The sequence below is a fragment of the Dermacentor andersoni genome, chromosome 1 (genome assembly GCF_023375885.2).
Source record: "Dermacentor andersoni chromosome 1, qqDerAnde1_hic_scaffold, whole genome shotgun sequence".
Lineage (NCBI taxonomy): Eukaryota > Metazoa > Arthropoda > Arachnida > Ixodida > Ixodidae > Dermacentor > Dermacentor andersoni.
In genome coordinates, this window is record NC_092814.1 from 9580275 (window position 1) to 9606263 (window position 25989).

Here is a 25989-nt window from a genome sequence, read left to right on the forward strand (position 1 = left end):
CCCGCCGGCGTTATCAGTGTTCTTGATAAAGCGTATTCGCTCATCGCCTGGAAATTACTCGTCATCCTAAGAGCGTTTACTCGCGACGAGCAATGGTTGATTCTGGGCTTTTGATGCGGTTCTTTTTTTTTTCTTGCTTTTTTATTTTCCTTTTCTTTTTCTTTTTTATTTTTTCATTCTACGGAGTAAAGAAGCTAGCCTAACCGTCAGAAGCACTTCGGGGCAGCCTTTCTTCAGTCGGCACACATTGTTAACGTCCGAACATCGAACAGCGTCTACTAGAGACGTCGTCGTGGACGGATTTTGATTTTCTCTATATCGAATTCGTTCAGGCGCACACAATTATTTCACTAACGACTTTTCAATGCGCACTCATGGGCTACCGCCGCAGCTGCAAATCTAGATGTGTTGCAGTATTAAGACATATACATGGATATGTTGGTTTTTCACCTTGACACAAAAGTCACGGCACAAGAGTTGAGCAAACTGTCCCTGTGTCGTGGCAGGGTGTGAGACCGGGTTAGTTGGTATTCCGTGCTAAAATGACTAGCGCAAGGATGGACACGGGACACTAAAGAGGCGACAAGGATAAGCGCAAGCTTCCAACTGGGCGCTTGTCCTTGTAGCGTCTTTAGTGTCCCCTGCCTCTTGCGCTAGTCACTTCAGCCTGTGTCGGCGTTCGTTAGCATGCTATGGCCGAAGCTGCTCGCAATATTACGTCACATTTACTGGCCACCAGGTCAGGTACACCCTTGGGTAGGACATATACAGTACTTGCAGGTAGTTTCCAAAGTCGTCTCCTATGGCGGTTATCCACGTGCGTGAAGCAAGAACGCTATTTAAATTTATTGTGCAGTAATATTGTCCCGTGGTAGTGACGGTGAAGAAAGCAGCAATACGGTGGAATACAAAACTAGCTTTTATTGGGCGAACCTGTGCCCACAAAAACAGGCTACACTTATAGCACAACGATAGAGGCGAACACGGTCGGCGATCGTCGGAAATCTGATCAGCGGGTCAATCGCGTCGGCTTTTAAAGAACAGTCGTCGAATGTTCGAGACTAATCGTTCGGACCCGCGTGCCTTCCACAAGTTCTACACCATTCTCGTCAGGTGATGAAATCAGATAACATAAGCTTCGGCGACAACAGACAGCGGATAGAAGCATCGATAACTTTCCAGAAACTTCGGATACATGCAGGCGCGTCCCACGCTGTGCGATTACATTTGTTAGGCGGCGAAACGTGGTTGCCCGATAAAGATAAGTACACGTGTCAATACCCCCCTCTTAAAAAGCATCGTCCCGATGCTACAAATATAAGAGAGTGAAACACAAAAGGACACTTATTAAACATAAGTAACAAAACAACGAAAAGAAACAAAGTCCAAAGGTCAGTTACGCGAAGCCCCAAAGTTCATTAACGCTGGTAGTACGGCTTGAGTCGCACAACGTGGACTATTTCAGGTCGTGAGCGGCGCCGCTGTGATAGCGAAATGCCGTCTGGCACGACCTCTTAGTCCAGTGCGCCAATACGTCGGATGATCTTGTACGGTCCGAAATAGCGACGCAAAAGCTTCTCGCTCAGTCCTCGTCGGCGTATAGGGGTCCAAATCCAAACACGGTCACCGGGCTGGTACTCGACGAAGCGTCGTCGGAGGCTGTAGTGTCGGCTGTCGGTCCTCTGCTGGTTCTTGATTCGCAGGCGGGCGAGCTGTCGGGCTTCTTCGGCACGCTGGAGATAGGTAGCGACGTCAAGATTCTCCTCGTCAGTGACGTGCGACAGCATGGCGTCGAGCGTCGTCGTCGGGTTCCTGCCGTAAACCAGCTTAAATGGCGTGATCTGTGTAGTTTCTTGCACCGACGTGTTGTAAGCGAATGTTACGTACGGCAGGACCGCATCCCACGTCTTGTGCTCGACGTCGACGTACATTGCTAGCATGTCGGCGAGGGTCTTGTTCAGGCGCTCCGTGAGACCATTCGTCTGCGGATGGTAGGCCGTTGTCCTCCTGTGACTTGTCTGGCTGTATTGCAGAATGGCTTGCGTGAGCTCTGCTGTAAAAGCCGTTCCTCTGTCGGTGATGAGGACTTCTGGAGCACCATGTCGCAGCAGGGCCGCTATTTTGTAGCGATGCCTTATGCCTTATTCTATGCTATTCTTATCATCCACCACACACGGCCGCCTGATCGCATTGATAATGTGGGCAGACCGTCGCTCTGACCAGTGGCCAAGCGCGAAAAGCCTGAAAAGGCATAGAATCGAAAAAGGCATCGCTACAATATACCGGCCCAGGATGTCCTCGACGAAAAATTTCGCCACTTCGGCTGCGCTGCCTTTCGGTAGAGCTTTAGTTTCAGCGAAAGGCTTCTATTGGGCGAACCTGTGCTCACAAAAACAGGCTACACTTATAGCACAACGATAGCGGCGAACACGGTCGGCGATCGTCGGAAATCTGATCAGCGGGTCAATCGCGTCGGCTTTTAAAGAACAGTCGTCGAATGTTCCAGACTAATCGTTCGGACCCGCGTGCCTTCCACAAAGTTCTACACCATTCGCGTCAGGTGATGAAATCAGATAACATAAGGTTCGGCGACAACAGACAGCGGATAGAAGCATCGATAACTTTCCAGAAACTTCGGATACATGCAGGCGCGTCCCACGCTGTGCGATTACATTTGTTAGGCGGCGAAACGTGGTTGCCCGATAAAGATAAGTACACGTGTCAATATATGCGGGATTTGTATATTCTCCACATTCTCTACCATGTTGCCGTTCCGCCTTTATTATATAGCCGCAATGTAGACTAGCAGCTATCGAACACCATAAAGGCTATCCACACACTCAAAGACCTCGCGCACAACTCCTGACACTTAATTGTATTCAAGAGTTGTGCGACTGTCCAGGACATCCTTAACGAATGTTACATAACACATTATGAGGTTTTACTTGCCAAAACCACGATTTTATTTTGAGGCAGGCACGCCGTAGTGGAGGATTCGGGAATAATTTAGACCACTTGGGATTCTTTAACGTGCGCCTAACCCTAAGTACGCGGGTTGTCGCATTTCACACCCATTTAAATACGGCTGCCGTGGTTGGGATTTGATCCCGAGACCTCGTGATTAGCAGCCGAACCCAATAAAAGCTAAGCAACTATGGAGGGGAAGGAATGTTTGCAGTAGGAGGAAGGTGACAGCCGGCACGTGAGACAATTTGTTCCCATCCTCATTGCGCGAGAATCGGTACCACCTGTCGAAGAATGACACCATAGAATGCACTGTGTTCAATATGATGGGGTCCGCATCCAACATTTCAGACCCGAATCATACTGTAACTACTGACGACTAGGCATCTCGCTAATACGTGCAGTCGCTTGACAGCTGCCGAGCGCTGGCGTCGGCCACAAGACCTACTTGACCTTTGTTCAACACTTGCCGACATTCTCGCCTTATTTCACACCATTGCGTTTCAGCTGAACTGCTTCAACAGCCAATTTATTTCTGCCAAAATTTCGCCACCTTGTCAACGTTATGGTTTCTTATTTTTATGTCATCTTTTATATTTAGGCTAATGCTGTTATGAAATTTCCAGCGGTTTCACCTTTCTCAAAATGCTCGCATTTTTTGAGGATTTTTAATAGACGTGGAAACCATTGCGTGGCCCCTGACCAAGCTGCTCAATAAGTCATTTTATATCCCTGAGGTCTTGTGCAAGCTTCTGCCTTCTTGCCGTTCATCAACCTCCTGATTTCCCTGCCAAGTGTATCCCATTTTGACGACTCCAATCCCACGGATGTTGGCAATGATATAATGTGCATGGGATTAAAGCCATTTAAATCAATTCCACTGTGGATACGACAGCCGCTTTTGCTCACTGTGAATGGAAATATTGCGTTAATGAGCGCCATTCTTAAGCATTTATATTGACAGTAAAAAAATTATGCGGATCCCATCTATGTGCGAATCGATGTAAGCAAAGCTTTCTGTGTTTTTTGTCATTGTCATAAGTAATCTCCACAGACTAGACAGGCACTCTCTAATGAAATGCTGTCGATGTTTGCCTGATTACGCCTGTCATTGTGATGCAAATAAACGGAACTTCAACTCCTTTTCTCTGAAATAAACGCTGAATGAAATGCTGACGTCATCCTAAACAAGATCAACAAGCGCCGCAGTGCTCGATCTTATGATGTCCCTATTCGTAAGATTATATTCGCGATTTATATATGTTTTTTTTGGTGGGGGGGGGGGGCGATGTGCTCTTGTACGCTAGAAATGTCCCTCGGACGTGTCTGATGTGCTCGTTTTATGCGAAGCATACTAGCCGCACAACCACGCTCTTCCTTGCTGCGCCGCGCGCGGCCGCGTAGCTACCATATGACGTCATAACAGCTGCAAAAGCGGAGGCTCAACTCGTGCGCTCGCTTGCGGCCGCGTAGCTACATAGCCGGGTCTCAGCTCGTGCGCTCGCCTGCATGAGTTGTTTCTTCGTCTAGCCGAACCAAATATAGCCAAGCAACAGCAGTTCACCAGGCTAAACAGTGGTTCAACAACTAAAATAACGGCTTGTATGCTTCGCATCCTGGGCTTAACCTTAGCTAAGCCACAGCCACTTTTTTATTCTCAACTGCCCAATGAAAACTCTCATGGCTGCAACTTCATGATGTCCTGGTGGCAGGCCACCATGGCGTGTCGCGCAAGTATGACCACGATGATTCATTTGGGTTGACATATACTATTTTGTGGGTCACACTTCGCCACATTCATTTTCAAACTATGGCAGAGATCGAAAAGGGTGGCCAACTCACTACGTCCCTTTCCTATGTTTACTTCCGCAAAATGTGTGTTTATCGCTGTGGGTACCAAATACGCCCAGCGGTATGCTACCACTCAAGCCTTTCTGGCGGCTGAGCAAATGAAGTCGCAGGCTTTATTCAACATGGCGTCGATGTTCAATTTGGCTATCCTCAATTACTTTTCGCTGACTTCGCTCAGCGCCTTCTCTCCAGTGTCATCTCTTACACTACTCGCTCCTGCTAGACACAACACAAACACGCAACGACCTTAATGGAGTATCAATTACACGCTAGTTGACACGCTGTCTATGTAAATTTCCGCTGAGCACCGGGATTGAAGCGTGGTCCTGTCTATGGTGACATTATCCGTCTACAGCCTCGTTCATCAACACCGCTCGTTACTCGTCACGTCTTTTTTTTTTTTGTCGACAAGAGCATAGTGTATTTCCTCTGAATGTACTTTCGGCTTTAAGTGTGACCTTGCACGCCCGCTTATTCGGTTACGTTGACGGCGACCGTTGTCGTCAGGCTGCCGCCTCATTCTGAGCTTCGCAGTCACCAGAGAGCACAGAAAGCTGTCTTCACAAACAAACCACCGGGATTCGAGCCCATCTCCCAAATGCACCATCTTGCATTTGGGAGATGGGCACGCTAACCATTACGCTACCACCTGCCTCCACCAATTTCTGTTTATCTACCTTCCACTTCACGTTTTTGCCTCAGACGCAGGCAGAACGGATGCAGAACGAAAAAAAAGTAAAGATTGCTTGATCCGCCAGCTGACACATGACCTTAACTTTGACAGGTTATTGTCATTGGAGCGCATGTAGGCTTGCGGCTGCTTGCAGATTGTGGGTCCCCTTAGCTTTATTCTAAATTTGCTTTCACCGACTCTTTTCAGCTAAAACTGAAATGCCGGACAAAAATGAGACCTACCGTTGAATATTTTTTCTTGTTTTCTAGGTTTATACCAAAAACTCTCATTTACGCAAATAGCGATTTTTTTAAGAAATGGCATAAGGATACTATATTTCGAGGTCATGTCGTTGTGTCAATACAGGCCCGCACCACGTATGGACGAAAGGGCATCGCAGTGCCGATGCACGCGGCAGGTTACTGAATGAAGAAAACAGGAAACGACTGTTTTTCAGTTTTCGCAACATATTGTACACAGAACACAAGGCACCCACCACAATGGCATTTTATTTTTGACAACAGCGACACACAGTGGCGTACTGATATACTTCCTAAAGGGGTTTCAGTTTATTTTTTCATCGCAGAACCGCAAGCACAGGTTGCGTCGCGCGTATACCGCAGCCACGTACTGTGGCCGCGCTCCTTTTTCTCTAACAATGTGGCCCCCGGCGGCTTCACGCGCTCCCGTAGGTGGCGGATTGGACTGTCACTCCAGAAGTTTAAATAGATAACCTCTTTGCATAGAAACGACGGCATGATTGTTAACATATTGTTGGCTTGGATATGTCTGGCACGAGGTCCAAGACCGTGTCTTCAAACGCGTTCTTTGCGTTCGCGTCTCTGTCTTGAAGGGACGCGCACCCTAACTTGCCGCAGTGGTGCTTGCGTTGAGCGTATGTAAGGCGAAAAACGCGGTTCTAAAATGTCTGTTCACTAACTTGTGCAGTAAACCCATGTTTACAGTATTCGCACAGTATAGTAGTAGTATAGTAAGAGTCTCGAGTATGGCATCCGTAACCGCAAGCGTCATGTTATAGTCGTAACTTGTCGGGACAGCGTAGTTGTAATCCACAGACCCTGCCACTCAGGAATACGTGGCTAGCCATGGCTGATGAATAAGTAATTGCGAAGATTGGTTTTCAGTAAAGGTTTGTTACCAAAAACGGCGGGAGCCTATACTGCCGCAAAGGACGGATGCTGGGCGGTGACTCCAATCATTTACTCGGCACATCACACATCTGCACTGGAATTCAACTGGTTTCGCCAACTCTTGCTTATATTCTCTCGCCCCTAAGCTGCGAATTCGCCTGCAACCCGGGCCTCAGCGTTTCCCATTTGTCCCCCGCTTCTTTCCCAATCTGCTAAGACGTGCTTCCACTGATGCTTGCTCCTCCTTTTTTTCAATAAATGAAGGAATTCATTCATGCATTCCTAAGTTACTGCAGAAAATAGCGTGTCCTAATCTCCAAAACCACCCTGTCTCTCACCTGGACTCGCCCATCGCAAAACAAAGTAGCTGTGTTGCAAATGGCTGGGCGTCACATAAACAATTTTCTAGGAATGGCCAGTAGCACGGCGGGCAATTTTAGGCCCGTGGCGAGACAGTATATAGAACACCTTCTCTGCCATATCCACACTCAGTGCTCTGCTTCGTGAGCTACTATTAGCCGCTACGACGAAGTACGAAATGAAAGAAACCTAGCTGGGCTGGTCACGGGCAGCTCTTTTTCGATTCGTGATGCGTCGATTTGAAATATATAGATTTCTTATCTAAGCCTAAATGACAGCGATATAGGCGAGGTGAGTTATGGTAGCTCGTTGGCCTGCACTAACGACGCTCTTCACGCAGCACTTTCGTCTTATGTGTGTTTGCGAACGGGAATGAAAGACAGGAGGGTCACACGCCTTCCTGAAATGAAACATTCGGAATAACCCTTCATTTGGCGGTTGGACATATGTCGAGGGTCTCCGATACAAACCACCTGCAAGTCTGTATGACTTTGCAAAGGGGAACTCAGATGAGACGTTGTCAAACGGATAGGCTTCTAATTATCATAATAAGTATGTCTTTATATAAATTCGTTACCGTGAGGTGAATGCCGACTAATAAGCATTTAAATTTTCTGTGTTATTAAAACATCGTGTTAATAAAAGGTTGTGCTTTTACAGCCCCCCAAAATATAAAGTAAGTTATGAGAAATAAATTGGTCCGGTAAATGTGCAAACACAGACGCAAGAAAAGGCTATAGTCCGTTTCCCAGTATTCATTCAATGAAGATGGAGCACCTCTATACTCTCACGTTGTAGTAATGTCAAAAACAAAACACTTCCGAAAGAGTCAGTCACGAATGTTACTCATTATAAGATGAGCTTGCGCTGTAAAAGAAAATAACACTCAAACATAACGATGGCTGCGCGCAAAGTGCTTCCTCTAATTAGGATCTACGGATCAGGGCGTCGGTTCGTCAGATTGGAATGCTCGTACATTGCAGCGCAATCTCGGGTCGTCAAATGTGATGGAGAATGTACGCCAGTGTTCGCTTCACACGCGCAATCTGATAAGATAACGCTCTTTCGCTATTGAATCCGTGACAACATATTGGACATTAGAAACACATGCAAGCGCATCTTGAGCTAACTGATAACTTTGGAACTGTGGTTAGACGACAAAAAAAGCCCAACCCCCCCTAAAAAAAAGAATACAGTTGCTTTCAATATTAGCTGAAACCTAATGCTTGTGGTTTAAAAAGGGCCCCCAACACTGCACAGCGACGCCGACATACAGGAAATTCAAGAGCGAACCACTTTCCAATTACTGGTATTTATCAAACCAGCATATCGTGGCGCCAGTTCCACCACGGGTACTGTGTCGGAGCTCATGTTTCATGTTAGCATTAATTGTCACAAAATCACAGTATTTTTTTCTTTAGATCTTATCATTAGACAGCTAAAATACATCCAGCGAAACCCTCAACTTAATATTTCAGTACTTTTCGTTCTAACGTACATATCCGTGCTTATCCATATGTTACAAAGTACTGAAAATGTACCCAATGATTTCCTCCAGGAAGCTGTTTTTATTCCTTATGATGCCAGGAAACCAAGCCTGATGCCACCAACGCTTAGAAACCTAATCGGGAGCGCGCACAATGTTCTCGCACACCTTGTGGGATGTGCCGTAGCGCTGAGGTGCTTCTTGTATAATGTATGAGAATCGGTTGTAAAGACAGACGTGCAAGGTTGGGCCATGTGCTTAAGCTCATGAAGTTGATTTGTGCCAAGATAACCTGTCCAAGCTTTCACACTTACTTTATAAGAAGTCTACAGCACCATCAATATGCCGGCTGCTTTTAACTGCACGAAACAAAACTATTGAAACGATACAAACAATGTTAACATCATTTTATCATTCGAGTGTTCAGATCGGTAATCTCTAGATGCGGAGTAAGTTGAGAAGTTGGTTGCCTAATTAACAAAGCTACGTTAATTAAATTTTCAGTAATGGTTCTTACGTGGGTAAAGAAAATGAGCAGTTTGGAGCCCGTCCTCGAGATTATGCAGCCAAGCGAAAAACTTTCGACTAAACATGCTTCTGTAAGAACCATGCGAAAAAATTGGTCCAAGTAAACACTCTAGGAAGGCGTAACTGACGCAGAAAAAGCCCATCTGTAAAGCCACAGAAAGAACAGCAGTTCACGGCGGGACACAAAGGAGGAAACCCACACAAACTGCGCTAACTTTAAGCGCTGTTCTTTATGTGATAATTTATTTATTTTTTATTCATAGTGTCGATCCCATCAGGGGTCATAACAGGAAGAATGAATGAATGTTTGATTTTTAATGGCGCAAGAGCCAAGTATGGCCAAAGAGCGCCATGTCCATGGTAATGGGTTCGCAATATGCTTGATGTGTTCCATGAAGCTGGGGCGATGTGGCTGTAAAGGGGCCTTGAAAAGGAGGCGCTCTAAAGTACGTAAAATCTGTATATTAAGATTATGGCGATGGCTTATGACGTGTGCTGTGAACATTAAGATGCATTTAAAAGAATAATACGATGTGTAAAAATATATAGGGTTATAAGATTGGCTAGAGCACTACTGCCTCCTTAGATCCCTTGAAACGCAAGGGTCTGGAGGCATGTGCTATGCAACACAATTATCGCAGCGGCACCCTCTGGAACGAGGATGCTCTACGAATGTAATGGGCTTATAACATGTAGGACAACATCATTTAAGAAATTGAGGACTGCCTTGACATTAAAAAGGAGTTCTCTGCCAAGAAACATAGCCGGGTGAAGAGGAATGTAGTACAGGAAGGGCATACATAGTTATCTTGCAGTGTAACAATAATAATTAGCGCAATAATAAGATTAGACATATTAGACATGCAGTTAGCAGAGGCAGACAATGTAGTAGGCAGAAAAGTAACGTTATACACTGTAATAATGTTACGAGAAGAAAAAAACAACAGGTAATCAAAGATAGAAAGTTTACAAAGGTGAAAAAAATGGTAGGCATAAATTATACAACAATACATAGCATTAAATTTAAGAGTAACAAGGGGTAATGAGGTAGTCTGTCAAATATCAATGGTGGTAAGCAATAATTATAACAGGAAAAGAAGTAAAGAATTTGCATAAATAAACAATAGTACTCAGTAATGGCAAGTAATACAAGTTATGAAAGTGAGGTATACACAAGAGGTAGTAATCCATAAGATACGTTTAAGGTGTCGTCAAAGAAATTGTGATTATGTACACAATCTAATGAAATAAAATGGCACAAAAATAGATGGTGACATAGGTACATCATAATTGTGAAGCACGCAATTCATTTTCGGCTAATGTCAAAAAAGTAGTTAACGATGGGCTGTCTATAATACTAGGGTCCAGCTTATTCCATTCACGTGTCATTAAAGGGAAAAACGAATGCTTATGGCTTTCCGTATGAAATGGGTGTTCGTTTAATGATAGTGAATGTTTATGTCGGGTGAGTCGTGTTTGTGCTAAAGAGAAGTATTTGGAACTGTCTATTTTCAATTCATTATGAATAAGTTGATACATCAATTTTAATCGTGCAAGCTTGGCTCGTTTTTGTAAGGTCCGTATACCGGCCTGTTTTAGCAATTCTGTGGGTGAGTGTGTTAACCTATGTTTGTTGTAAATATATGTTAGTGCCTTCCTTTGAATTGCTTCTAGTTTGTTAATGAGTTCTTTGGTGAAAGGAAACCAAACAACGTTAGTATACTCTAATACAGATCTGACAAATGTGTTATATGCTAGTAGTTTTGTGTTTGGGGGTGCTAGTCTAAGACGTCTGTTCAGGAAAACAATTTTTTTTTGTGCGGTCGAGGTAACGTTGTTAACATGGCGCTCCCATCTGAAATCGTGTGTTAATGTTAAGCCAAGGTACTTGTACTTTTTCACTTTGTTAAGTGTGGCGTTATTTATAGTGTAGTTAAATATGCGAGCTTTTTTCTAGTAATTGATAATATAGCTGATTTTTTAATATATAAAGTCATTCGCCATTCGTTACACCATTTGTACACAAGTGACAAAGCGTCGTTCAAGGCCACATGGTCATTATGAGAATTTATTACCTGATACAGAACACAATCGTCAGCAAGAAGTCTAACATCGACTGGAATATTAGAAGGCGAAGTATATGAGAAATAAAACTGGAGCCAGAACACTTCCTTGTGGAACTCCGGATCTTACGCTAGATTCCGTCATTATATCTCATTGTATAACCAATTACATACCAACTGGAAATTGCTGGTAAGCTTCTACAAATTGAGTGCGGTTAGTAAGGTAGTCTTTAATCCAGTTTATTATAGGGCCCTTTCCCAAGGTAAGTTCGAGTTTATAAATTAATTTCTTATGTGTTACGCGATCGAAAGCTTTTGAAAAATCTAGAAAGATTAGATCGATTTGTTTCTGTTGGTCAATACTTAACGATACATCGTGGACAAGCTCAATTACTTGTGTGACTGTGGAAACTCCTTTGCGAAAACCATGCTGACAATCCGTTAGTATTTCTTCCTGTTCAAGGTGTTTGGTTATGTGCTTTAAGATAATGTGCTCTAGTAGTTTACAAACAGTGCATGTTAGTGAGATTGGTCTGTAGTTAACGGGTTCTGTTTTACTTCCCGATTTATGAATTGGTTTCACTTTAGCTGTTTTCCAATCCTTAGGGAGGGTACCTGAGGAGATTGATTTGTTAAAAATTATTAATAAGTACTTGGCCATCCACTCAGCGTATCTGCGAAAGAATGCATTTGGAATATTATCAGGTCCTGGTGATTTCTTTGGGTCTAAGTTAAGCAGTAGGTTAAGTATGCCTGTTTCGGTTAGTGTGAGTGGCTCCAGTGGCTTATTTCTAGAGAAGCCTGCTTGTGGTAGTGTGCCGTTGTCCTCAGTGAAAATGGAGCAGAAGTAGTCGTTAAGCAAGTTAGCAGAGTTCCGGTTATCTTCATTTGAGGCTTCGTTGTCGTTACGATTCTTTTGGTTAATGTAGCTCCAGAACTTTGTGGGAGCAGTTTTCAAAAAGTTTGTGAGTGTATTAGTACAGTAGAACTGTTTGGCTGTCTTAATTTTTGATTTCATAAGTTGGATAGCTGCGCCGAGATTTTCATGCGTAAATTTTAATGGGTTAGTTTTCAGCAATTTTCGCATTTGGTCTACTTTACGTGTCGCATGTATAACGTCACGCGTTATCCATGGATTACGCCTAGTAAGTTTCTTTTTTCTAGTTGGTATGTAATTGGTTATAGAATGAGATATAATGACGGAAAATGCGAGCCACAATGTATCGATGTCTGTAGTGCTGTTATGGGAAAGTTGCAAAAACGTGTGGTATTCATTAATCAGGTAATCAAGTATACTAGTGTCGTTAGCTTTACTATAGTCGGGGTAAGCGGTGATTTGCTGAGGGGTAACGCTGTCATGAAGGGGTATAGTGCAATGGGTAATTTTTTGATCCGAAATACCATCTAGTAAGCTTAATCTTGTTTCGTCATTTATGAAGTGATTGCTGAGGAATATTAGATCTAGTATGGAACAGCTGGATCCCTGTACACGTGTAGGTTCAGTTACAATTTGTGTAAGGTTGAACGATAACATAAAGTCAAGCAACACATCCGCACAGGGTGAATGATGCTGCATTGTTTGCCAATTCATTTCAGGAACGTTAAAATCACCTGTGATTATTAATCTGGACCCTGATGCATATTGCTAAGTATATTCATGCAATCGGCGCTCATTGTCGAGGCCGGAAGAAGGACTGCGATAGACGCAGCCTACGACAACAGTATAAGATGCGAAGCGCAGTTTACAAAAGATAGCCTCGACGCCCGCAACATCCGGTAACATTAAAAACGAGATTTCTTTCTTTACTAGAATGGCCACGCCACCGCCTCGTGTTGTCCGGTCTTTCCGGATGATGGCGTAGTTGGCAGGGGCTATCTCAACATCTTTAATATCAGCTGTTAGCCAGGTTTCTGTTAGTGTTAGAAAGTCAGGTTCATATGCAAGAATCAAGGCTTCAAGGGAATCCGTTTTTTTTTAATATGCTACGGGCATTTATGTTCAAGAAGGATAACTTGGTTATCAAGTTCGGCGTGAACGTAGGCTTCGAAGGCCGTGTTGCTGGTTTCTTGGATCAGGATTGACGGAACCTGGTTTCAAAGGAGCTACATTATTATTTTCTTCGTCCCAGTAGAACATTTCGCCATTGATTCGTAGTTTGTCATAAATTAGAATAATTTTATCTCCAGATTCTTTCCTTGGTTTGGCAGAACTCCATAACTTCCTTCTTAAGTCTCGTACGTGAGGCGAAAAATCTTCGGAGATCGAAAAACTTGACCCCTTTAGCTTGAAACAGTTTCGCAAGATTTTAGCTTTGTCTCTAAAGTCAAGAAGTTTAAAAATTATTGGTCTTGTTTTAGTGGTATCCGGCCTGCCTAATCTATGAATCTATGAATGAAGCAACTAGCCTGTCAGTCATTCCTTCCAAACCTGTAAAGTCAACCTGACCACATCTAGCCTTTTGTGATGCTGTCATCAATAGTATGGCCCCGCGAACATGTTCCCTGTGGCCACATAGTCGCGTTCCATTTTTATTCATGCTGCTTTCTCGAAGGCAAGCATTTTAAAGTTTTAGGGCCAATCCGGCAGTGTACGCGTGCCGCCGAAAGCTTGCTTGGTCACAGAAGCGATGCATGACGGAATGATGGTGCAGATTTAGCGCGTCGCTGGCATCAAGACAATGCGCGGCCGCCAAGGGAAGGAAGATAACGAAAGTGAACAGCTTGGTAGCTGCTCATGGAGCCGTGCCGATGGTGACGGTGCCATCATGACGAAATCTGAGGCGGCGATATTGATGGCTGCAGCGTTTTTTTTATTATTATTCTTTTAATCTTTTTTTTTACAGCGAAGTCGTTAAGAGGAAGCTTTAACATCCGGCCCTACTCCGACTCAGCCTATTCAAATAGATGTAAAACGCCGAAACGCTTTTCTTAGATAACCCCTGGACCGATTTTAATGAAATTTGTTGGATTCGGGAGAGAAAGGTAAATTCTAGTGACTATTGCAAGCGGAATTTCTATTTAGGGCCTGAATTTTTGTAAAAGATACTCAAAAATTTGAAAGTGCGAAAAGTACACAAGCACGAAGTTTACAAATTATTAACTCCGCATCAAGAACTGATATCGCGGTTCTGTAAACAGCATCCATTAGACAATTCAAAGCGGACAAATCCAATATGCCGATTTATATCTTACGTGAACTCGTGACGTTGTGAACAAGGGTTGTGGAAAAGCTGTATTTCCATATCACTAAATTTTTAGAGATTCATGCGTAATATATCAATTTTGTCTGCTTTAGATGTGCTGTTAGATGCAATGTACATAATTGTGACATCAGTTTTCATTGCCGAAAGAGAGTTGTAAACTTGATGGTTTCGTTTTCTTAAAATTTGCGATATTTGACAATATTGAATAAATCAAGAATTCGAAACCAACAGACATTAGATTTTAAGTTTTTGTTTTAAATGCAACAAACCTTGTCAAATTAGATACAGTGGCTGTCGAGAAAAACGAATTCAACTTTTACATTTATTTAGATAGGACCACCAGAGCCAAAGCTTCCTCTTAAGGGCTACTTTCCCCACTATCGCGTCCGCGTGTAGAGCCAAATCCCGAAGATAGCGTAATACCGGCCCGACCCGCAGCGGTGGTGAACCATGCGTTCAGCGCTCCCCATACGTGGGCTGATCCCGAATGTAACGCCATGCCGGGGAGACCCGCGGCGGAGATGAAGCAGGCGTTAAGCACTCCCCATACGTGGACCGATCCTGAAGACAGTGCAATGCGGGGCCGACATTCGGTGGAGGTGCAGTTCGCCATCAAGGGGCCCACATACACAGCTTTGCAGGTCATGTTTTTTCACAGAGTGGAAGGGCACTGAGATTTTTTAGTTATCCGCGTTTATCCTGCATGCGTCTGCGATCAAAATAAGAAGCAGGTATGCCTGGAAAATCTAAGGTGGTGGATGCAGGTGGCAGCGGAGAAGTTAGTATACCCAGCCCCTGCACGTACTTATATCTGCATTGACATGGGTTGTGGTAGTGATAGCGACCAAAGCTCTACTTTTTCTGCGTACTCTAGTCATTGTGAAACTAAGGATGTGGTTAGCATGCCCAGCCACTGAATGCAAATTGCAGCAGTTCCGAGTGGTGGAATCCCGCTGGGGCTGATTGTGAAGAAAGCTTCCTTTCTCTGTCCACTCTCGCGATGGTGAAGCTAAAAATGAGGAGGAGGCCTGACGGACACAACGTTGATCATCACCATAACAGAATGGATGGACGATCTGCGGAAAGGACAAGGCACACCAAGTTTTTAGCACTTAACTTGTCCTACACTAAAGCGCTACAATGGCTAGTATGCCGTAATGGGAATGGTAGACCGAACTGCTTCTCACTGCTAACACTGGACTGATACTAATGCTATCTTCGGCTGGTCGTTTCTGAGTACTCTGGAGCGCTCTCGCGAGCGGCGTTGTCTTCGACTGGTTGAAAGAGGGTGCGCGCCCTGCGTTCGGCTGGTTCTTCTCGATTGCTCTCCTCTATCTTGGAGCGCTCTGAGGCGCTCCGAGCCCTGTCGTCGGAGCAGTCATCGAGATTGAAACGTCATCGCAGCACCGCGTTGCTGCTGTTGGCGACGGCCCACCGTAACCTTGGCAACCTAGGCCACTGCATGCTGGAGTCTCGACGAACGTTCGTCCCGCCGGCACGTCCGCCGGTTTTTCGGGCAGCGCCGGGAGCTTTGGATAGGCGAAACATCGGACGTTGGCAGTAGTCACGTGGTTTCGCATCAGCAATTTCCTCCTCCGAGAGCGAGTAGCACGTTCGGCTTGCGCGCTTGTCTCCTACCTTTGAGCTCGGGAAACGACCGATCTACCCGACTCTGCTTCGGGGCATACAGGCGACCAGTCGAAGATACCATAAGAAAATACTCCGTCCGCAGACACCATGCTACACTGAAATTAGCAAAACAATATCAGTTTATAAACTGATATTGCCAATTATCTGGTGTCCTCCTTGTGTGTGTGGAGGGCATAAAGATCCTGGTAATGAAATGGTAGTATCTTCGTTTTTGCTGCAGTTGCACACAAGAAAAATTCTTTGAAGTGATCGGACAGCGATCTACCGGCGGAGAGGACCAACCCACAAATAAAAATAATTGCTGGTTTCAGATCTTCCAATGTACTTTGCGCTTAGCTACCATCTGTTATATTTTTCCTTCTGTGCTCTTATCAAGAGGAAAACTCCACATTACTACAATATCAACAACCCTACACACTAGTCTATCTTGAAGATAGACTGGCTTTGAAGCTGTGACCACGCACCGCACTTTTGTACATTTAGCACATGTAGTATTGGGGCAACACGTTTGAGCAATATGATTAGGTTTTCGGTCAAAGCACTGTGACAGGTGGGAAAAACTCGTTGTCATGCCCGGTCGAAATAATACCATCTGAAATCTTATTTACTTATATTCATTTCTGAAAAATCACTATAACCGTTTATACATTTGCTTCGTATGAGTTATATACTAGCTTGCCTCGTGAATCTCAAAAATGTATTCCCTTTTCGGGAGACGGCCTTCGTGAAAAACGACGCAACATGACAGTAAAACATCCAGCAAGGTTCTATCCAATGATGGGCGAAATTGTGCACTGAGAGCGTGTCGACTAGCACGCGAGTGAAAGTTGAATTACGATCGTTGTAAGCTTGTGTTGCCTCTAGCACGAGCGAGGAGTGTTAGCGATGACATTGGTGTGAAAATGGTCAGCTCGGTCTGCGATTTGTTCTTCTGATCTCCACATTGAACGTCGCAGTTGTCACGGTAAGAGTACTTCTGTGACATTATTAGCCCAGTGGGCTGGGAAGGCTCGAGTGATAGCTCACCTTGAGGAGTATTAGGTAACAATTATTAATATACGTACTTTTGCGATCATGAAAAAGATGCAGAAACACCACTGGTGTTGTCTAACTATTCGTAAGCAGGCCCTCAAATTTCAATTGGCCCACCCCCAAACAATAAATAGGCCCACCCCCAAATTTCAAGTTGGCCCACCCCCAAATTTAAAGTCGGCCACGCCCGATTTTCTTTTCGCCCAGCCTTAAACTTGGAATTGGCCCAATCCCCAGTTTCAATTGGGCCACCCCTAATTTTCAAGTTGGTCCACCCACGAATTTCCATGAATCTTCCCCCTAATTTCCAGTAGACGCAGCCCAAAATTTACCTTGGCCCACCCCCATATCGCCCCCAAATACAGATTGGCCCGCCTCCACAACACCACCAAATTTATATTGGCCCACTCCAATACCACCTGCAAATCGAGGTTGACCCACCCCCATATCAGCCCCAAACTAACGCTGGCCCACCCCTCGATCACCTCAAATTTAGGATGGCCCACCGCAAATCTTCCCCCAATATAGGTTAGTCCACCCATCACCCCCCCTCCCCTATTCAGCTTGGCCCAGCCAAACATCACCCCCATGGTTAGGTTAGCCCGTCCCCATGTTACCTCCAAATTTAGGTTGGCCCACCCACATATCCCCAAATCCAGGTTGGCCCACCCCCATATCAGCCCCAAACTTAGCCTGGCCCACCCCTCTATCACCTCAAATTTAGGATGGCCCATCGCAAATCACTCCCACATTTAGGTTAGCCCATCCCCATTACACCCCCGATTCAGCTTCGCCCAGCCCCATGTCACCCCCATGGTTAGGGTGTCTACCACCTATATCCCACCAAATTTAGGTTCTCCCACCCCGTATCATCCCCAAATCCAGGTTGGCCCACCCCCCATATTCCCCCAAACTTAGGCTTACCCACCCATATATCACCTCAAATTTAGGTTGGGCCACCACCATATCAGGCTCAAATTCAGCTTGGCTCATTACCATTTCACCCCAAATTTAGGTTGGGCCACTCCAATATCACTACCAAATTCAGCTTGGCCCATCCCTGTATCACGCCCAAATTTATGCTGATGGCACTTCCAATTTCAAGTTGGCCACCCCAACCCTTTTTATGAAGACCTATGTATTCATATGGGAAATGCGTCAAGTTTTTTGGCGTTACAGACACGATTTTGCACGATTTTGCTACCAAATTGCTGGGGTACTCGCCAACGAATGCTGCGCATTAAAAGCAACTACACCGAACGAGCGACGCCATGTGTTGATCCTAAATACTGACGGCTAGCCAAGCTAGCTTCTCTGTAGAGCGACCGGGGCAGCCACAGCACGGGACATTTATTCAAATGGATTTTTTACGGGCACACCTACAGATTCATACCACTTGGCTGTAGGGAACGCATCAATAGTAGCTATTAATCCACACGCTGCACGTCTTCTCCTAGTTGGTGCATTTCTTATTTGGATGAATCTTTAGAAATAATTAACGTTCGGGCAGCGACTCAGCTTAGGAAACCCTTTGTTCCGCACGAATGTTGCATAGGAATGGCACTGGCCACCGGGTGGCATTGTGGCCCAGGTGGACCTGATTCGCTCGTAGTATGTGACATTAAGGACAGGCGAAATTCGTGAAAACGGACCTTCCAGAAGAACGCAATAAGAATAGCCATTTTGTTCTCCCAGGTTCCACGCTACAAAGCTCTAAAGTATTTTTTTTGCATAACAGAAAGCTATGCGCAAGCTTCTAGTTATGATGTCCAATGAATAAAATATTCATAAATGCGATGACCTAACTAATGAACATGACACTGCTATGTTTAGGAAGGAAAAATAGAAAACATAATATTTCAAGAGAACCACTAGAAAACCAGAACCGAAAGCAACTCATGAGTTTTGTGTTTCTGCCATCTGGTGGGAGACTGTAAAACTAAGTCCTATGCGGCTTCTAAAAAAAAAAAAAAAACTGCGCCGCTACAAAACCAGAACCGAAAGCAAATATTGCATTTTGTGTTCCTGCCATCTAGTGACAGACTATAAAACTAGTTCCTATGCGGCTTAAAAAAAAAAAGTGCGAAGCGGGAATCGAACCACGGCAACCGGATACGAAAGGTGCGCGCGATTCTACCACTCAGCCACGGCTTCCAAGGCTTCGCGAAGTGGTACGCTGATAATTTTATAGATACCACGTGAATTTTCATGACAGTGTTACAAAAAACGCTTTTGGGAACAGTGTTGCGCCATGTGTGGCGAGTCGAGATAGGCATCAATCGAAAGCTAAGTCTCCGGACTACATACGCTGCACTGCGTATTACGATAGACGTCGTAGGTTAATTACCGGCACCGTTCGTGCCTCGAAAATCGAGTACAAATTTTCGTCGTTTCCATAGGCTTCCATTGCTAAACCTTTAACCGCTGTGGGAACAAAATTCTTACGTGCCATAGCGTGATCACTGCATTTGGATCGTGTGGATTGTCTTCCAGAACACGTCTGTCGCCTGCGTTTTTCGATAACCGACCTGCAGCTTTTGTTATTCGCGAAAAACCCGCTCGTTCCATTGAAAACGCGCTAGCTTCGTGCCGGGGCCGCTTGGGGCGCTAGTTGGTACGTGTCCAGTAAAGCTGGATATGCAGACAACTCACAACTGGTTTATTGGTTCGACCTCAGAACAATAGGAAATCATAGATACACTCAGTATAGCGCATGCGTACACGTTCTTCATGGCAAAGAAAAAGAAAATTAAAAAGGCGCGTTTGGCTACTAAATAAGCAGATCGACAAGTCACTAACGCAATCAGTGCTTCCTTTTTAATGTGACACGCTTCCAAAAGTTCACTAGCAGTAGTATCCTTACTTTTGCCTAGAATCTTAAGCTTACGAAACCATGGTTTACACTTACAGGTCAAACAGATGCGCATTGCCTTTATTAACAATTGACAGTTCGTGCTCTCGTGCTCGGCCGTTAACGCACCTCGAGGTTTGGCCTATATAGACCCTCCCACACGCCAACGGTATCATATAGACGGTGGTGCATTTAACATACGGCCAGGTGTGCTTCTTCTGGCAATCAAGCCTTCTTTGTTCGCAAAGAATGAGAATGTTTCGTTTGCGCTACAATGACTTCAATACATATTAACCAACTCGCCGAAGAAGAAGTAGTATTGTATCACTCTTAGTGATTTCTTTTCTTCCACCACATAGCGTGCGCGTAAGAAACTAATTGACATCGGAAATAGTCAGTCTTGTTCACCTTCATTTAAACAAGGACATGACAAACTCATCTTGAAGAATAATCGCAATGTTTCACTTAGTGTAATAACACGTAGCTATCGCATTCATTTATTCGCACCCAAAAGCGAATCAGTGTTCGCGTCAGAAAAGCAATCATGACGCACACGCGTTATCAAAGTTTTTGCAGGTAACTCGAGTTAGCGACGCGGGATGTAGCCAGCCTGTTCGTAATATACCTACTCTACTAGCATTAGAAGCAAACTGTGTTTTGAGCCATTGATGCTTGCCCTGCACACACTTGACACGGGTGGACCCGTGTCTATTGGGTGGACGACCGGGTTGCACTTTCGCTTAGCAGCGCGACGTGAGTGAAGGGTCTCCCGACCTTCCTTCGGTGACTTACCAATGTGACACGCAGTGTCCGGCGGTGAGAACCCACTTGTCTGTGACCAGCGTCCCGTCACAGACGTGCCTGCCGGCCCGTAGAAGCATCACGTGCCACGGCCAGTCCCCGCGGCGCGCGGGGCCCGCCACCCCTGGCAGCGCCGAGGACCGTCCGCAACCTGCAGCACAGAGCACGCGCCCGTGTGGGCCAGTCGGCGGTGGCCGAGAACGAAGTGCCACCGACGCATTCTATTGGCATGCGTGCACGATATCGCGCGAACGGAAACAAAAGTGAATAGGAATGTCAGCATTCAGGGGCATACATTGAGCAAGCGCACAGGTGTCCACGACGTGGTCGAAACACACATTTCAAGGCGTTAATTCACGTCTTTTGCCGATAGCGAGGGTATGCACTTTTATTATTGCAATTTCACAAGCTTCAACAATTTCTCTTGTCATCTTGCCTGGAGCCCTATACAAAATAAGTGCTTTTTTTAAGAAAATAGGGTCACAGCGGCCCTCTAGGCAATGCACCCCTATATGGCCGCAGATTGCTTGAATTTCGAGGCAGCACACTAGCATTGGATAAAGCATTATTCTGGTAGAAATCGGTTCTAGCCCTCGGCCAATGCGGGCTCTTGCGGGCCCATGCGATGCCGAGCCACGAAGGGGCGGACATCAGGCCGACGCAGCAACACATGTGCTGCTAGCACAAGACACGCGCTGGGCGGTTACTACCAACGTTCGCCCATCGAGTCACTCACCTTTGTAGGTTGGCGTGTTTCTGAGCTCATTGAATGCGGTGGTCATAAGCGCGGCCTTTTTGGTGGCCTCTGCCTATAGTTACGTATACTACTCCCAAAAATCAGTGAACACATTGCTGCATAAGTTTAACATGGAGAGATCGCAGGCGAAATGACGACCACAAGCGATCATTTTTGACAATTGCAGTGCGTTGACAAGACTGCACGCATCACTTGACCCAATCGGCATGCAAGCTATGCATAGGAGGAAGGGGTGAATGAAGCAGACCGCGTCAATGCCACGCTCTCCCCGCAATGTGACGGCGGAGGGAGATGACGCACCCGAGTGCGCTCCTCTGTGGCTGCGCGCGCAGCCGATTCAGCGTGGCAGATCGGGGTAGAGAATTAAAGGATACAAACATAGGCAGGAAAATGGGCTGCTACGAAAATTGATCTGGTAAGAAACCGCCACTTTGGTCAGCGCATGTATTCACAGCGGATGCTTTACCCCCTCCCCCCTCCCCCCCACTATAGCCAGGTGCTGCACTTACAAATTCCTTACATTTTACAAGCAGATATAACAGCAAAAGCACTGACATGCGCTCAAAGAAGAAATATCTGTCGAACGTGCTGTGCAGCGGCGATTGTCGTTTCATTTCTGGAGAGAGTTAAACTTTTCTAAAAGGCGATGATGTTAGCCTTAGGATAGGATAGGAATAACTTTAATAAAGTGCCGGCAAACGACGATTTAACGAGTCGTGACGCTGGCCAAGCGTCGACCCGGGGTTATACTCTACTCTGCACTAGCCCCGTTGGGCCCGTTTGTAGTGGGTCACTAGGCTTGTGCTTTTCGAGCGCACCCCGGGCCTGCTGGACGGCCCATAGTTGTGAGTCCTTGTCTGTAGACTGCAGTGCACTTTGAAGTTCTGGCGGGTAAGTCCTGGAGGTAGCTGCCGTCGGGAACCTGGCACAGTCCCACATGATGTGCCATTGGTCCGCCGGACCCGCTGCACAAACACCACACAGCCCACTCGGATAGAGCTCTGGGTGAAGCACGTGCAGCATTGCGGGGGCGAGGAGTGACGCGGTCTGTATTTGTCTTAGGATTACGGCCTCCTCCCGACTGAGTGCCGGGTGGGGAGGCGGCATTGTCCGTCGAGCTAAGCGGTAACACTTGGTTACTTCGGCATAACTAGTCAATCTGTCCTTGGTTTCGAACCACCACACGGAACGGTCACTCTCGGGGGCGCGGAAGGTAAGCGCTCGCGCCGCCGAATGGGCCGTCTCGTTGTGGTTCGGTGAGGATGCACACTCGCCGGCGTGCGCCGGGAACCACTTGATACGGACGGTGCTGCCGCGGTCTTGAAATTGGAGCTTGCCGATGATGGCGGCCGCCGGCGCGCATATTCGCCCCTTGGCAAAATTGCGCACGGCATTCCTCGAGTCGCTGAGCACGGTGCGACACTCGGCCTCGGTGATCGCCAGAGCGATGGCAACCTCCTCAGCGTCTGTGGCGTTCGTGCACCGCACGCTCGCTGCCGTTGTCTTGGTGCCGTTAGCCGCCGCAACGACCACTGCTGCGAAGCCTTCCCGCTTGTATTCCGCGGCGTCCACATACCGGGCGTGCGGGTCTTGGGCGTGTTGTTCGGTGAGGGCCTTGGCCCGCGCCTGCCGCCGTTCTTGGTTGTATTCTGGGTGCATGTTCTTCGGGATGGGGTCCACGTAAATGTGGGCCCGCGCCTCATCTGTGATCTCGCACGGTTGCCGGCTGGGAGCTTGGGGGTTGTAACCCAGGGACGTCAGTATACTGCGCCCCGTCTTGGTGGTAGAGAGGCGCTCAAATTGCGCGGTGAGCTGCGCCTCGGCTATTTCTTCTAGGGTGTTATGGACGCCGAGCTGCAAGAGCCGAGCCGTACTCGTGGTCTCCATTAAACCCAGCGCCGTCTTGTAAGCCCGTCTGATCAGCGTGTTGATCTTGGTCCTGTCAGTGACGTGCCAATTAAGGTAGGCCGCAACGTAGGCAATGTGACTGATCACGAACGACTGGACAAGGCGCACGAGACTGTCTTCACGCATGCCCGCCCGTCGTGTAGAGACTCGATGTATGAGCCGGATGGCGTCCATTGCCTTGGTGGTAAGCTTGTTGATGGTCTCGTCGTTGCGGCCGCTCTTGTTGAGCAGCAGGCCCAGTACTCTGATCTTGGGCACCTCGGGGATGCGTTGCCCCGATGCAGTCACAATTTTGATGTGATCACACTCTCGAAGAGGAGCGCGCTTCCGTCCCGGTCGAAGCGGTGTGAGGACGAACAGCTCGGATTTGGCGGGCGAGCACATTAGGCCTGTGCCATCAAGGTGCTGCTCGATGGCGGTAACCGCCGCTTGCAGCTGTTGCTCGATGCTGGCGTCGGTGCCACCGACCGCCCACAGGGTAATGTCGTCGGCGTAGATAGTATGCCGGACGCCGGTCCCCGCTACTGCCCTCGCTACCCCGATCATGACGAGGTTAAAGAGCAACGGCGATATGACCGAACCCTGTGGAGTACCCGTACTGCCGAGCTTGTGTTCGGGGAGCTTGAGGTCTCCGGCGTGCAGTTCTACCGTGCGGTTGGTCAAGAAGTCTAGAATATAATTGTAGCTCGTTACCCCCATGTTGAGTCTTGATACTTGTCCTAATATGGCTGAGTGTTTAACTTTGTCGAATGCACTTTGTAAATCGAGACCCAGAATTACTTTGCTGTCTTGTGTCTTGTTGTCGACGATTTCTTGTTTGAGTTGTAACATGGCATCTTGTGTGCTGAGTCTGCGCCGGAAGCCGATCATAGTGTCAGGATAGAGGCCTTCCTTCTCTAGGCATTCCTGCCACCGGTTGGCGACCACGTGCTCCAGCACCTTGCCCACGCAGGCGGTGGCCGCAAAATTACATATCGGGAGAAATGTGGTGCAGATGCCAATGAAAAGTGGGTCTTTAACCCGCCATGATAAAAATAAAGATTGCAGAGCGAGTAGACCTTTTGTACAGCTTTAGAGCAATGATTACACAAACTGTGACATGCTCAAACGTGTAAAAGCTTGCCGCAATGTGAAAGTAGGATGAGCAATATGCAGCATATTTTGGCATTGAACATGTCTTGTAAATGCTATTTTTATTGTGAGCCTCAAGCCTCGCTGTCACGCCTTTCCCTCCGGCACTCCTTTACTGAAACGCAGCACTGTCTTTCTATTGGTGTCATGATGATGATGGTAACGGCAGCAGTAAGGCTGGTTAATGCTTGCCCCTTTGATTCCTGCGAGTTGAGTGGTACAGAATATGGCACGTGCATACACCTGTGCAGCAAAATTTTATGCTTGTGGTGATTTGTTGGAAAGCTAATTCGTGTTGGGACATTTCAAAGATGTGTGCCATTGTGGCTTAATAACTAGATCATTGGTGAGGTTGAAGACTCGTTGTATCGGTATAGAAGCTTGAAGCTGAATTGCACCACAATTCGATGGGACACAAAGAAGAGAAATACACACAGCCGAATGCTCTGCTGTGTGTGTTACTCTTCTTTGTGTGCCAACGAATTGTTGCGCGGTCCAACTTCAAGTAGAGCATTGGGCCTCTTTGGTGCAGGACTGAGGAAGAGAAATACACACAGCAGAACGCACTGCTGTGTGTGTTACTCTTCTTTGTGTGCCGTCGAATTGTTGTGCGATCCAACTTCAAATAGAGCATTGGGCCTCTTTGGTGCAGGACCGAGGAAGTGTGAGCTATTCGACACTATGCCAGTGCCTTGCCACACAATTATGGAAGTCTGAAGGTTTGCAAACAAAGCTTTGCTTTCAAATCCACCTGCTCATGTAATACAATCACTGATTGAAAGAACCATCATACAAAAATAACGGTGAAATGAATGGCCTTTGAAAATTTGTATGTTGACACTAATGACATAATAGGTGCCACAGCAAACTCGACAGTTGTACTGGACAGAGCACTTTGTTTCCTATGTGAAGCACAAGCTTTCATTACATGCTGTGCAGATAACCAAGCCCAGTTTGTTTTAACGTGGTACACAACATTCACTGTAATCTGTTTTTGATTCTAAAGTGCCCAACACCACCTCTTCTTCAAGGATGTCATGGGAATATTTGGTGAGAACTGTTTACAGCCCCTCATAGGAAGTGTGGCCAGCCAGCTTTGCTTGGGTGCCTTTACAGATTTCTGTTCCTGATCATTGTGTGCTATCAAGTTGCTGAAGTCTATGCAACCAGTGCAGGGCATTACATGATTCTATAGTCGGATACAACTTTAGGAGGCCGCAGAATCTGCACTTCAACGGCAGGTGAACACAAGCCTGCACCAATGGGCACACACTCTACACTGACGTCATGCCGCTGGACACACTAATACCCGCTCATTGGAGAGGGACTATTTCTTTAGACATGGAGGCAATCGGCTGCTGCGCTTTGGTCATCTGAGCGGGGCCTCTCCTGTCTTGTGAAGTTGTATCCGACTAGAGGATGCCGCTTTTCATACAACACAAAAGGACAAAGTGTACAATTATTTGGCCTATGAAATGGATACATCACAAGTGAGCTATGCATGCGCTTAAGCTGTGTGAAAATTAGTACATGCAAATATATGACATTGTTAAAGAATATGTGGTATCGAACGTGCATGT

General features: G+C 46.3%; 1 protein-coding gene across 2 annotated transcripts in view; it reads right to left on the bottom strand.

The window, feature by feature from the left end:
- The window catches only part of LOC126545730 (uncharacterized), a 984485-nt gene that overhangs the window by 181782 nt on the left and 776714 nt on the right, over positions 1 to 25989 (bottom strand). For both annotated transcript variants that reach the window (XM_055061186.2, XM_050193681.3), the window contains one exon: positions 20605 to 20764. In XM_055061186.2, the coding sequence (XP_054917161.2) occupies positions 20605 to 20764 (160 nt within the window). The remainder of the gene's footprint in view (positions 1 to 20604; positions 20765 to 25989) is intronic.